This window comes from Hemitrygon akajei, chromosome 3, assembly GCF_048418815.1.
Source record: "Hemitrygon akajei chromosome 3, sHemAka1.3, whole genome shotgun sequence".
Lineage (NCBI taxonomy): Eukaryota > Metazoa > Chordata > Chondrichthyes > Myliobatiformes > Dasyatidae > Hemitrygon > Hemitrygon akajei.
In genome coordinates this window covers 168789966-168802486 of record NC_133126.1, presented here as the reverse complement: position 1 = coordinate 168802486, position 12521 = coordinate 168789966, and the positions used below count along the sequence as shown (strand labels likewise).

Here is a 12521-nt window from a genome sequence, read left to right as displayed (position 1 = left end):
TTTCTGTCTAACCACCTGATCACAGAGTGGCTATTACTGGATTTGTCTGGATGGGGTTATATTAGTGATAGGGAGACATGAGTTTGAAGCCTATCAGGGCAAATTGGTAATTTAACTTCTGGAAAGTAAAATTAAAATTGGAATAAAATTAGTTACCAATTGCAGAATAAAGATATCTGACTCAGTAAAGTCCTTCAGGGAGGGAAGTTTGCCAGATCTACACAGCAGTGCTGCGGAAACTTACCAACCTTCTCAAATGCTACTGGACAAGAAAGAGCAAAAATATCAGCTTTGCCCCAGCGCCCACATGTTGTGTGGCCAGATGGTTAGACACAAAGTGATACTTGCTATACATAATCATTTCTCTGTATAGCTCTTGTATAGTGTCCCCAATATTGATCAATAGCTGTTCAATAAATATACATGTACAAACGTACTTTGCTTACATGAATTTCTTTCTTTTCAAGAACTACGGAAATGAGAGCAATCGAAGCTGAAGTCCTGTTCAAAGATATTGGCCCTGATTTGGACAGCTGGATCAATTATTTTGCTGAGATCACAGAAGAAACTCAACCTGTAACTTTCAATGCTAAAGAAAGGGAACGCAGAAGCTTAGTCCAAAAAGAAAGGCAGCTCTTATTTCAGGTATAGTATTGAGGCAGTTCACAAACTCACCTCTCTGGTGCTATTAGGGTAAGCATACTACTGGAAGTAGAAAGCATAGAAACTGGGTATAGGCTACCCAGCAACACCATTTTTTTTGTGGGAGTAAATGAACCACAGTATCCTTTATGCTTTCTAACCACTTTCACAGTTTGCCCTTCTAATTTCAAGGTCGCTGTGTCTATGCACTCAAATTTCAACTCTGCCATTTATTTTTTTATTGTTTCCCTTATTCTTTCTGATAAAGTTTATCCACATAAACCTACCCAATAAGCCAGTGTATGCAGTCTGTACAGTAGTAGTATTCCCAGGACTGATGCCTGGAGAGTACAATGTCTGTTCTTTCTCACAAGAGAACAAAGATAGTGGAGTGGAAAAAAACTACAGGCGCTAAGAGAGTAAATGTATACCATTTGTCAGCTCAGTCAATATCTCTCGTCCATCAAGATCAAAGTAATTTCTTCTGTACCCTTTTCCCATGTAATTGTTATATCATCTTCCATCCTTGCATGTTTCTCTCAAGCTTCAACTTAATTTGTAACTCAATTTTCTTTTGGCAGGCATCTCACTTCCATGCTTGATCTTGGTCCTTAAAAAAACATTTTACTTTTCACTAGGATCAAACTCTGCCAAGTTTCTGCTCAACCCTGCAAATTCCTTATCATTAACTCGACATCCATGTCCTTCATGCTTTTGTAACTATAATACCTTCACTCAATAAAGACGCTTTGTAAATTCAGATTGCTATAAAGTATTGCTGCCTGACCTGCTGAGTTCCTCCAGCATTGTGCGTGCGTGCGTGCGTGCGTGCGTGCGTGCGTGCATGCGTGTGTGTGTGTGTGTGTGTATGTTGCTATGAAGTATTAAGTCTGAATAATATTGAACTTAATTTCTAACAGGATGAGCCTTTTGTTCAACATAGTAATTGGCAATTTCATGTAGAAAAGCTTTTTCATGTTCAATACAAATAAAAATTATAAAGTCTAAATGCACTATGGGGCACAGCCTTAGAAAATGCACCACAAATTTTACTCTATTTCTGAGGTAGAATCTTTTAAAATCACTGAATATGGATATTTACCATCTGTTTCAACATACACAAGCTACAACACAGAATTGAAAGAATAGTAGTCCAGTTACTGGAGAAGGTTTTTAAGGATGTAAGCATTTAGAAATCCATGGCCTAATTAGGAAGTCATAATGGCCTTGTGCAGGAAAATTCATATCTTACTTAACTGAGCTTTTCAAGGTGGCGATGAAGGTGATTAATGACAACAAAGACGTAAACATTGTCTACGTGGATTTAAGTAAGGCATTTGACCATGTCCCTTATGGGAAGCTCATCTAAAGGATTCGAATGCACAAGACCTATGTGAAATTCATCATCTGGATGTGGAATTGGCTTGCCCAAAGAAGACAAAAGCTAGTGGTCAATGGGACTTATTCTGGCTGGAGGTCTGTGACTGTGGTGTTCTAGAGAGATTCATAGCGGGGCCTCTGTTGTCTGTAATATATATCCAGGTCATTATATATACACACATACACACACACTGGAGGTCTGTGACTGTGGCGTTCTAGAAAGATTCATAGCGGGGCCTCTGTTGTCTGTAATATATATCCAGGTCATTATATATATATAATGGAAAATTGACAAAGGATATAGTGGGGATAGATCAAATACAGATGTGGGTGGAGAAATGGCAGATAGAGTTTAACCTGAGCAAATATAAAGAGGTGAATTTTGGGCGATCAATTATAATGGGACAGTACACTGATAATGGGAAGAACCTTAGCAGTGTTGATGAGCAGAGGGACCCTGGGGTCCAATTTTATAGCTCCTTGAAAGTGACTACATAGATTGATAGGATGGTTGAAAAGGCATATGGCTTGTTTGCCTTTATTAGTAGAATTCAAAAGTCAAGAAGTTATGTTACAGCTTTATAGAATTCTAGTTAAGCTGCATCTGGAGAATTTGCACTCAGTTCTGGATTTGCCATTATAAGAAGGATGTAGAGGTTTTGGAGAGGCTGCAGAAGAGGTTTACCAGGATGCTGCCTGGATGAGATAGCATGTGCAATGAGGAGAGTGATGTTTTCTCTGGTGCAGCAGAAGCTGAGGGGAGACCTGGTGGAGGTTTATAAGATTATGAGGAACATAGCTGCAGTGGACAGCAAATATCTTCCCCCCCCCCCCCCCCACCTTGCAAGGTTAACATGTCTAATACCAGGGCGTGTGCATTTAAGATGAGAGAAAATTCAAAGGAGATGTACTGGTCATGGTTTTACAGAAAGTGGTGGGTCCTGGAATGCACTGCCTGGGTGGTAGTAGAGGCAAAAAAAAACAGACATTCACAAGGCAGTTAGAGAGGCAAATCACTGTGTAGGAAATAGAAAGTTATGGATATTGAAGGGTTTAGTTGGGTATCTGAATATAAGTAAATTAGTAGGCACAATATTGTGGGCCAAAAGGACTGTTCCTGTGCTGTGTTCTTCTATGTTATGTGCACCATTTGACTCAACCAGTCCATATAAGACCCTAAGATATAGAGGCAGAATTAGACCTGTTGACCATCGAGTCTGTTCTGCCAATTCATCATGGCTGTTCCAATTTTCCGCTCATTCCCAATCTCCTGCTTCTCCCTGTATTCATTTAAGAATCTAGCAAGCTCTACCTTAAATATATATATAAAGACCCCTTGGCCTCTACAGCTGCCTGTGGCAATGAATTCTACAGATTCACCACTCTCTGGCTAAAGAAATTCCTCCTCATCTCCGTTCTAAAAGGACACCCCTGTTTTCTAAGGCTGTGTCCTCTGGTTTTAGACTCTCCCACCACAGGAAACATTCTCTCCACATCCACTCTACCAAGGCATTCACCATTCAATAGGTTTCAATGAAATCATCCCTCATTCTTCTGATTTCAGCTGATACAAGCCCAGAGCCATCAGACACTCTTCATATGACAAGCCATTCAATCCTGGAATCATTTTCATAAACCTCCTTGAACCCTCTCCAGTTTCAGCACATCCTTTCAAAGATAAGGGACCGAACCTGCTCACAATACTCCAAGTGAGGCCTCACCAGTGCTTTATAAAGTCTCAACATCACATCCTTGCTTTTATATTCTCGTCCTCTTGAAATGAATGCTAACATCACAATTGCCTTCCTCACCACAGACTCCACCTACAAATTAACCTTTAGGGAATCCTGTACAAGGACTCCCAAGTCCCTTTGCACTTCAGTTTTTTTGTATTTTCTCTCCATTTAGAAAATAGTCAACCCTTTCATTTCTTCTAGCAAAGTGCATGGCCATACACTTCTCAACACTGTAATTCATCTGCCATTTCTTTGCCTATTCTCCTAATCTGTCTAAGTCTTTCTGTATCTTCTCTGCTTCCTCAAAATCAGCTGCCACTCCACCTATCTTCATATCATCTACAAACTTTGCAACAAAGCTATTGATTCCATCATCCAAATAATTGACATATAACATAAAAAGAATTGGTCCCAACACAGACCCCTGTAGAATACCACTAGTCATCAGGAGCCAGCCAGAAAAGCTCCTTTTATTCCCATTCTTCCCCTCCTGCCAACCAGCCACTGTTTTATCCATGTTAGGATCTTTCCAGTAGTACCACGGGCTCATATCTTGTTAAGCAGCCTCATGTGTGGCAACTTGTCAAAGGGCTTCTGAAAATCCAAGTACACAACATCAATGATTCTCATTTATCTATCCTGCTTGTTACTACTTCAAAGAACTCCAACAGATTTGTCAGGTAAGATTTTCCCTTGAGGAAGCCATGCTGAATACGGCCCATTTTATCATGTGCTCCAAGTACCCTGAGACCTCATCCTTAATAATCAACTCCAATATCTTCCCAACTACTGAGGTCAGACTAACTGGCTTATAATTTCTTTTCTTCTGCCTCTCTCCCTTCTTGAAGAGCGGAGTCACATTTGCAATTTACCAGTCTTACAGAACCATTCCAGAATTTAGTAATTCTTGAAAGATCATTACTAATGCCACCACAATCTCTTCAGCCACCTCTTTCAGAACTCTGGGGTGTACACCATCTGGTCCAGTGACCCGCATTTATCTACCTTCAGACCTTTGAGTTTCCCAAGAACCTTCTCTCTAGCAATGGTAACTTCACACGCTTCATGCCCCGACACCTGGAACTTCCACCATACTGCTAGTGTCTTTCACAGTGAAGACAGATGTTAAATACTTATTCAGTTTGTCTACTATTTCGTTGTCTCCCATTACTAACTCTCCCGCATCATTTTCTAGCAGTCTGATATCCACTCAGGCCTCTCTTTTACACTTTATGTATCTGAAGAAACTTCTGGTATTCTCTTAAATATTATCAACTAGCTTACTTTTGTATTCCATCTTTACTTTCTTAATGACTTTTTTTAGTTAACTTCTGTTGGTTTTTAGAAATTCCCAATGCTCTAACTTCCCACTAATCATAGCTCTATTATATGCCCTCTCTTTGGCTTACTGTATATGTTGATTTTGACTTCTCTTGTTAGCCATGCTTGTATCATCTTTCCTTCAGAAAATTTCTTCCTCTTTGGGATGTATATATCTTCTGCCTCCCAAATTGATTCCAGAAATTCCAGCCATTGCTGCTCTGCTGTTATCCCTGCCGGTGTTCTTTTCCAATCAATTCTGGCCAATTCCTCTCTCATGCTTCTGTATTTCCTTTTATATCTGTGTTTACATTTTATAAAAGTAAATAGTCCAGTAATAAGTAATATGAAAGTGCTTGGATGTTTTCTGAAGCAGTTTTTCACACTGATTGTTATAATCCTGGAATATTATAGTTACAATATAAAAATATAGTTTTTTTTAAATATTCTATGGTGAAATATGTTTTAGTCATAATAAAGAATGTTCTTCAGTATGGAGTTACTATTTAAGATCTTGCAAACAGGAGCATTTATTAGCATACCAACTGTTCATGTTAGTCCAAAACAATGTTAAAGATGTGCCAGTCTTTTATTTTTAGAGTTCCAACCTGCAGCTGGAATCACTGAAGACTCAGCTTTACACTCTGTTACAAGGTTTGAGGAACCAGCCTGAGATAGATCAGCTTCTTGCTCATATGCTGAAGATGTCACATGAAGCAGAAAGATCATCCTTGGCATCTATTAAACAAAATGGTACATTTAAAATATTTACATGTCAGAATCAGGTTTATTATAAGAATCAGGTGTATTATCACTGACGTGAAATTTGTTGTGTTGTGACAGCAGTACAATGCAATGCATAAAATATGCTATAATTTACAAGAAAAAACATTTTTATAAAGTAGTGCAATAAGACAGCAAACTAGTGAGGTAGTGTCATGTGTCCATGGGCCATTCAGAAATCTGATGACAGAGGGGGAAAAGCAGTTTCTAAAGCACAGTGTGTGTATCTTTAGGCTCCTGTAACTCCTCCCTGATGGCAGTGATGAAAAGAAATTATCTGGGTGGTGGTGTCCTTGATGATTGAGGCTGCCTTTTTGAGGCATTGCCTTTTGAAGGTGTCCTCAATGGTGGGGAGGCTGGTGCCTATGATGGAACTGGCTGACATTACAACCCTTTGCAGCTTTTTCTGATCCTGCAATATCATATTTCATCTCCTATTATGTGATTATTTGAGAATTGTAACATTACCTCTGCTGAGCTAATATAAAATGATTGGAAATGTCTTAATCTATTTTATTGTCAGGCACATGCTTTAAAAAAACAACAAAATGACTAGCATCTTTTAACCAAAGTGAAGCATTTTGTTATTATTCAGCACTCTGTCCTGTTTCTTGGTGGAGCATTACAACATTTTAACCAGTAGAGTACCATGGAATCAAAGTGTCTGCTATTTCTGAGACCTATATTAATTAACATTCAAACAAGAATAAAGATTTCTGCTGCTTTCTCAATTTAGAGAAGATTTAATTAAATTCCCTCATCCCCTCTAACAAGATCAATGTGGCTGTTTACTTGGAGAAGTGAGACCTCAATCCATATTTACCCAACTGGGCAGGGCAGGGTATAATGAAGTGTAATGGTCTCCTCTTTCTTCTCCACCTTGAAGATAGTTAAACAATAGGTGAAAGTGAAGAAATCTAAAAAAAAATTAGACTCGTTTGCTGTAAATAAGATTATCATTATTTCCTAGCTGAAACGGGAAAATGCTGATAAAGTAATTCTATTTCAAAACAATTATTTTTAATAGGATTGAACACATCAAAAGGTAATTTGAAAGTGAAGAAAAGAGATGTTTCAAATATCCTTTCAGAACCTGGAAACTCTCTGAAAGCAAATGGTAAGTTGTTTGCTCAGATACAATTAAATAAACCTTAGCATGTTTTGGAAGGGATTGCCAGTGAAAGGGAAAACTTCTTCGATGAGTCTCTGGTTTACACATCTGAAGCTTTGAATTGAATGTGGTCTATAGGACTGGCATGCAAGATGGAAACAAAGTAGATGAATGTACTTCAGTTAATAGATATTACCTGAGTGAGTCATCTTTGTTGTGAATCCTTCTCAAGCAATATCCTCTTAATCATCCCTTAAAATGTAAAAAGGTTCCTCAGGGTTCATCCTGCCAGTGCAGTTATACCTGACGAATAGCTGTGCCACACAGATGCCAGAAAATGACAAGCTACACTCACTGGGAACGTCATCACCTCCCATTAAGATTCAGTGCTACCACCTGCCTGCCTGGATTTATAGATTTCTCCCATTGTTCTCACTAATGAAATCATTACAACCACTGTACATAGCATCCTGATATTAACACAAAACAAAACACAGCTGGACCAGCCATACAGATGCCATGAAAGCCTGGAGAAGGTCAGAAGTCTGGCATTCTAATTATCACCTGACTTCCGAAAGATTCTCTGTTATCTCTACATTCCAAAATAGGCAAATCAATGCATACTCTCCATAAATACAAGCATTTCTGCAGATGCTGGAAGTCCAGAACAACACACACAAAATGCTGGAGGAACTCAGCAGGCCAGGCAGCAACCACAGTGGGGAATAAACAGTCAATGTTTTGTGCAGAGACCCTTCATCAGGACTGGAAAGGAAGGGGGAAGAAGCCGGAATCAGGAAGTGGGGAAGGGGAAGGACTACAAGCTAGAAGGTAGGTGAGCGAGACAACAGGTGGATGGGGGATGAAGTGAGAAGCCGGGAAGTGATAGGTGGGAAAGCTTAAGGGCTGAAGAGGAAGGAATATGATAGGTGAGGAGAGTGGACCATGGGAAAAAGGGAAAGAGGAGGGGCACCAGATGGAAGTGATGGACAGGTCAGGAGAAGAGAAGGTGTGAGAAGGGAGCTAGAATGTGGAATGGAAAAAAAGAGAAGGGGGACAGGGGAGAAATTACCAGAAATTAGAGATACTGATGTTCATGCTGTCAGTTTGAGGGCTATCCAGATCTGAATATATGGTGTTCCTCCACCAACCTGAGAGTGGCCTCATCATGGCAGTACAGGAGGTCATGGATTGACATGTCAGCATGGGAATGGGAAGTAGAAATAAAATGTGTCTGTCACACATGCTGTCCACCTGTCTAAGTAAATGCATTCAAGAAGCCTGACAACATATATAAATTCCCCACTCCCACTTAGCCCTATCAAAGTATATATTATGCGTAGAATGCAAAGCAGTAATTTTCCATGGTCTCTTTGGTGGTACTTCCCTCATCTGGAACCTAGACTGACAACATGCAAACAGCTTCAGTCCCATATTTCACTCCAAAATACCATCTTGACATTCGTGTGTCAGCATTTCTTCATTATTGCTGGGTCAATGTACTGGTCCATAAGCTTCACTGTTCAAGGTGGAACCCTACAATCGTTTTCTCAGGCACCCAAGATTGGGAACAAGTGCTGGCCACTTGGGGGAGGGAGAGGGAGTGAGAGAGAGAGGGAGGGAGGGAGAGAGAGAGACAGACAGACAGACAGACACAGACAGACAGACTACACTACACTACACTAAAGTGTACCCCTGCCTAATAGGGGTCAAAAATAATGACAGTGTCGCTCGCTGCACTGTTTGCAACAGTGACTTTTCTATAGCCCATGGTGGGTTAAAATGTAAAAGCCATGTTGAGGTGAATTTAACAGGTGTCATTCATTCATTAGCATAGCTAATGTTATTTAAACTAGCTGGCTCGCTGTTAAGGAGCTACTCTATTGCAGACATCCCACCTCTCCCGGCACTCTCCTGCAAATTGATGGTGTTACCTCCCTGAAATTAGTTTTTGCAGGGTGGGAAGTCTATCATTTGAATGATGCCAACTCATTTGGGAAACCTCTCTTGTTCAGCTAATCATCTAGAGGAAATCCAGATAAGCACAAAATAACAGAATTCAAACATTAGGACAATAGCTTTGGATAAGTAAGGATGGGGAGAGATTCATGGGGAGCATAATCACTTGGTAGAATATGCAGTTGTTTCAAATCAACTGTTTCAGAATGGTAATCCCATGTAATTTGCTGTATTTCAAAAGCTTTTTTTCCCACTAAAATGGTTCTCTGTGACTGGTGTTGATATTTTATATCCATCTGGTAAGTGTATTATTTGCTTAGGAATGGATATTTGAGTGTGCAACACCAGAAATCATAGCTTTACTCCTTCCCACCAAAACATTGTTCCTGCTGTTTAGGTTGTCAGAGTGTAAATGAAACACTGCTGAACATTAGCATATTGATGGATGAATATAAATGGATTCTGGATATACCAACAGAGGAATTGTCAATGACCTTTAAAGAGGTATGTACCATTGCCATTTTGTAATAGAGCAAAGTCTTTGTGAATACATCTCTTGTGTAGCATGGGAGTAAATTCATATTAAAACTTAAGAAAATTTCAATGTTTTCAAGCCATCCATTCTTTGAAAAATGGAAACTAATACATTTCTGTCTGGTTCCTTTCTACTACATGACTGTCTCTAGGGCCTACAAAGATTTAGGGTATGGGGCATTCCAAGTTTGGGATGATAGATGCAAATCAATGTGTAGTGGATTGCGTGAGTGCCATGCACGTTTAGCCCAGGTGGTCCAGCTGGAAGAGATTTTCTTTATTTTTGAGAAACGTATGAACAAACTGGATTTTGGTTGAATTAGCACCCCCTTCTAAGAACGTGAATATCTATTGCAGAAAGCCTATATAACCAACATGCCTCCTCCTGTGTTATGGTGCTCTCTGCAAAAGACATGGCACTATAAGACAACAGGCTCTGTATAATGGTGTTGCATGGGACCAATGTTTAGCCTTGCTCCCCATTGTGGTACGACGTCTGCTGTGGCTCGGTCAGTAGAATCTTAACCATGAATCAAAGAATCTGGGATGCGGACTTGCTCTGGAGATATAATCACAAAAATCTATCCTGACATGCTTGTGACATGCTGGAATTGCTCAGATAGATTTTTATTAACCCAGTGATCAGGTCCTGGTTTCTCTGATGTGAGAAGCAGCTCCATGACATTATCTTGCTGATGATTAGACAGTGTTCCAGGGTTTTCATATGATTCTAACATTGACATTTCAGTTGACTTTCTAATCATTGTCACATTTGGTTTGTGGGAGCTTGCTCTATGTAAATTGACTGGCATCTTTCCCATATTATGACTACACTTCAGAAAGATGTTAATGGACAAAAAGAGTATTGGGAAATGACGGGTGAAAAATAAATGTTTTTTTTGTAATCACCATTTCATCCTTCTCTGCTTTTGTCATTTACAACATGATTCCTCAGCTTTACTTCTTTTCTCTGCTTTCTAGAAGAAAATAAATATTCTTGATCGTTCTTCTACCACATTTTCTTTCTCTGTAGATTCCCATGCATTGTAACTGAAAGATAAATCTTTATTATGTAAATCCATAAGACGAGAAGCAAAATTAGCCCATCGAATCTGCTCTGCGTTTCATCGTGGCTGATTTATTATCTTTCTCAACCGCCTTCTCCTGCCTTTTCTCCATAAGCTTTCAAACCCTTACTAATCAAGAACCTATATACCTCCACTTTAAAATTGTATTGTTCTGTGCTATTCTGTGTTACTGGACCATTAGATTTGATTATTGTTTCTACTATTCAAGCACGAATTGGACATTACTGTAGCATTATGGTAGCTCTGAGGCACTCCATTGTTTAGGGTCGACCATGGATGTTCACTCGATAGGCAAGCCAGGGTATTACCATGTGAAGAGCGAACTGTTGCGATGTAGCAGGCTCACCCTCTCCACGCAGCTGATGAATCCAAAAGAACGGCAGAGACCGATGAAGTTTGACACCAGCGGCGTGGCTGGAGTTGCCAGTCAGCATTGAACTCGATGTAGGACTGCCTTAGGGACTTCAGTTCCTGACTTCTCCCGAAACCTTCCTCATAAGCAGGTAAAGCTGCAAAGCAGCAGAGGTTTGAGATTGGAGATTTCCTTCTCCTAGATGAGCTGCCAACCATGGCTGACAGGCCCCATTTGCCTGAAGCAACTGGTTTGAAGGCACCAGTAACCTGCCTTTGCCCCTTCTCCTGTCTGTAGAAATGGTTCCACTAGATTTAGTAGCTAAGCCACACTTGAATGCCAAGAGCTGGACATAGTTGTCAGATGCTAGGATCTACTAATTGTGAAGTGTGTTTTATGTTGAATAAGATTTGATATGATTCTGTTCATGTCCAGGTGCTGGTGGACACATCTTCCAAAAACGAGAAAGGATTATTTAAGGCACGTGTTAAAGCTCTGGTTGGAGGTCGGCCTGCAACCTTTCACAGTCTGGTTGGTTTGGAGAATGATTCCTTTTATAGAAGCATGGCACAGATTATTGCTCTAGCTCTGGATAATTTAAAAACATAAGGTGATGCAGTAAAATGGGTACTTGAAACATTTCTTCTGCTTTGGATATCATGTTAACATCCTGTAAAAACAATTAAGGAATACAGTATATATTGAGCTGGGATAACTACATAACTATTACCACTTAGACTTAATCATATGACATCTCAAACAACTTAATGCAATATATTGGCTACTGAAGTAATCAAAGACTACAAATCAACCTGAGAAATACTGTATTATATTTAGAACTTGGTAGTGTCCTGAGTAATATCTGCCCAGATGTGAAAACTAACTCATTTTGGGAGGGTCTTATGTTGATGTCCAAATATGAAGACTGAAAGGGGTCAATTCAAAGATAAACCAGCACTTTTTAGCTGAATTATCCTCTCTTCCATGCTCCACAGCTGGACTCAGCTATGTGCTGCATCTGACCTTTCTTGCCCCGACTTACATATTTCACTGCATAAGAGCAGCAATTGGACGAGAATTGAGCATGAAACAGGGAGCTGCTCTGTGTAGACCCAATAGTTAAAATAAATACAATTTGGGCCTTTGCCTGATTGGTTCAACAAAATTAGTAGAAATGTATAAAAAGATATCAAATGTTCATTAAAAGGAAGCTACGGTAATATAGATTTCATATTACATTACCATCACAAGGTGCTTTGAATAAATTATATTTGTCAGATGCATTGGAGAAAATTGTTGGATGGAACCAATTAATAAGGCAAAAAACATGATTTGTTTTTTATTTCTGTGTTGGAGCTGGTTTTTAGTATTGGCAATAGAGCTTAAAAGTCCCATTTCCGGGAGATAAGACTCTCCCTGTCAACATGCAAATAATTGTATCAGTGGAGCACACACAAAATGCTGGAGGAACTCAGCAGGCCAGGCAGCATCTGTGGAAAAGAGTAAACAGTTGACGATTCGGGCCGAGACCCTTCATCAGGACTGTTGTGTGTGTTGCTTGGATTCCCAGCATCTGTAGATTTTCTGTTGTAAATGTATCAATGGTACGTTTTCTA

At 39.7% G+C, this 12521-nt stretch overlaps 1 protein-coding gene across 1 annotated transcript in view; it reads left to right on the top strand.

Moving 5' to 3' along the window:
* Positions 1–12188, top strand: part of prss56 (serine protease 56) — a 39604-nt gene extending 27416 nt beyond the window's left edge. The window contains exons 13-17 of the mRNA XM_073041268.1: positions 468–645; positions 5678–5831; positions 6889–6978; positions 9329–9435; positions 11341–12188. Coding sequence (XP_072897369.1) covers positions 468–645; positions 5678–5831; positions 6889–6978; positions 9329–9435; positions 11341–11514 — 703 coding nt within the window. The 3' untranslated portion in view covers positions 11515–12188. The remainder of the gene's footprint in view (positions 1–467; positions 646–5677; positions 5832–6888; positions 6979–9328; positions 9436–11340) is intronic.
* Positions 12189–12521: the final 333 nt, after the last annotated feature.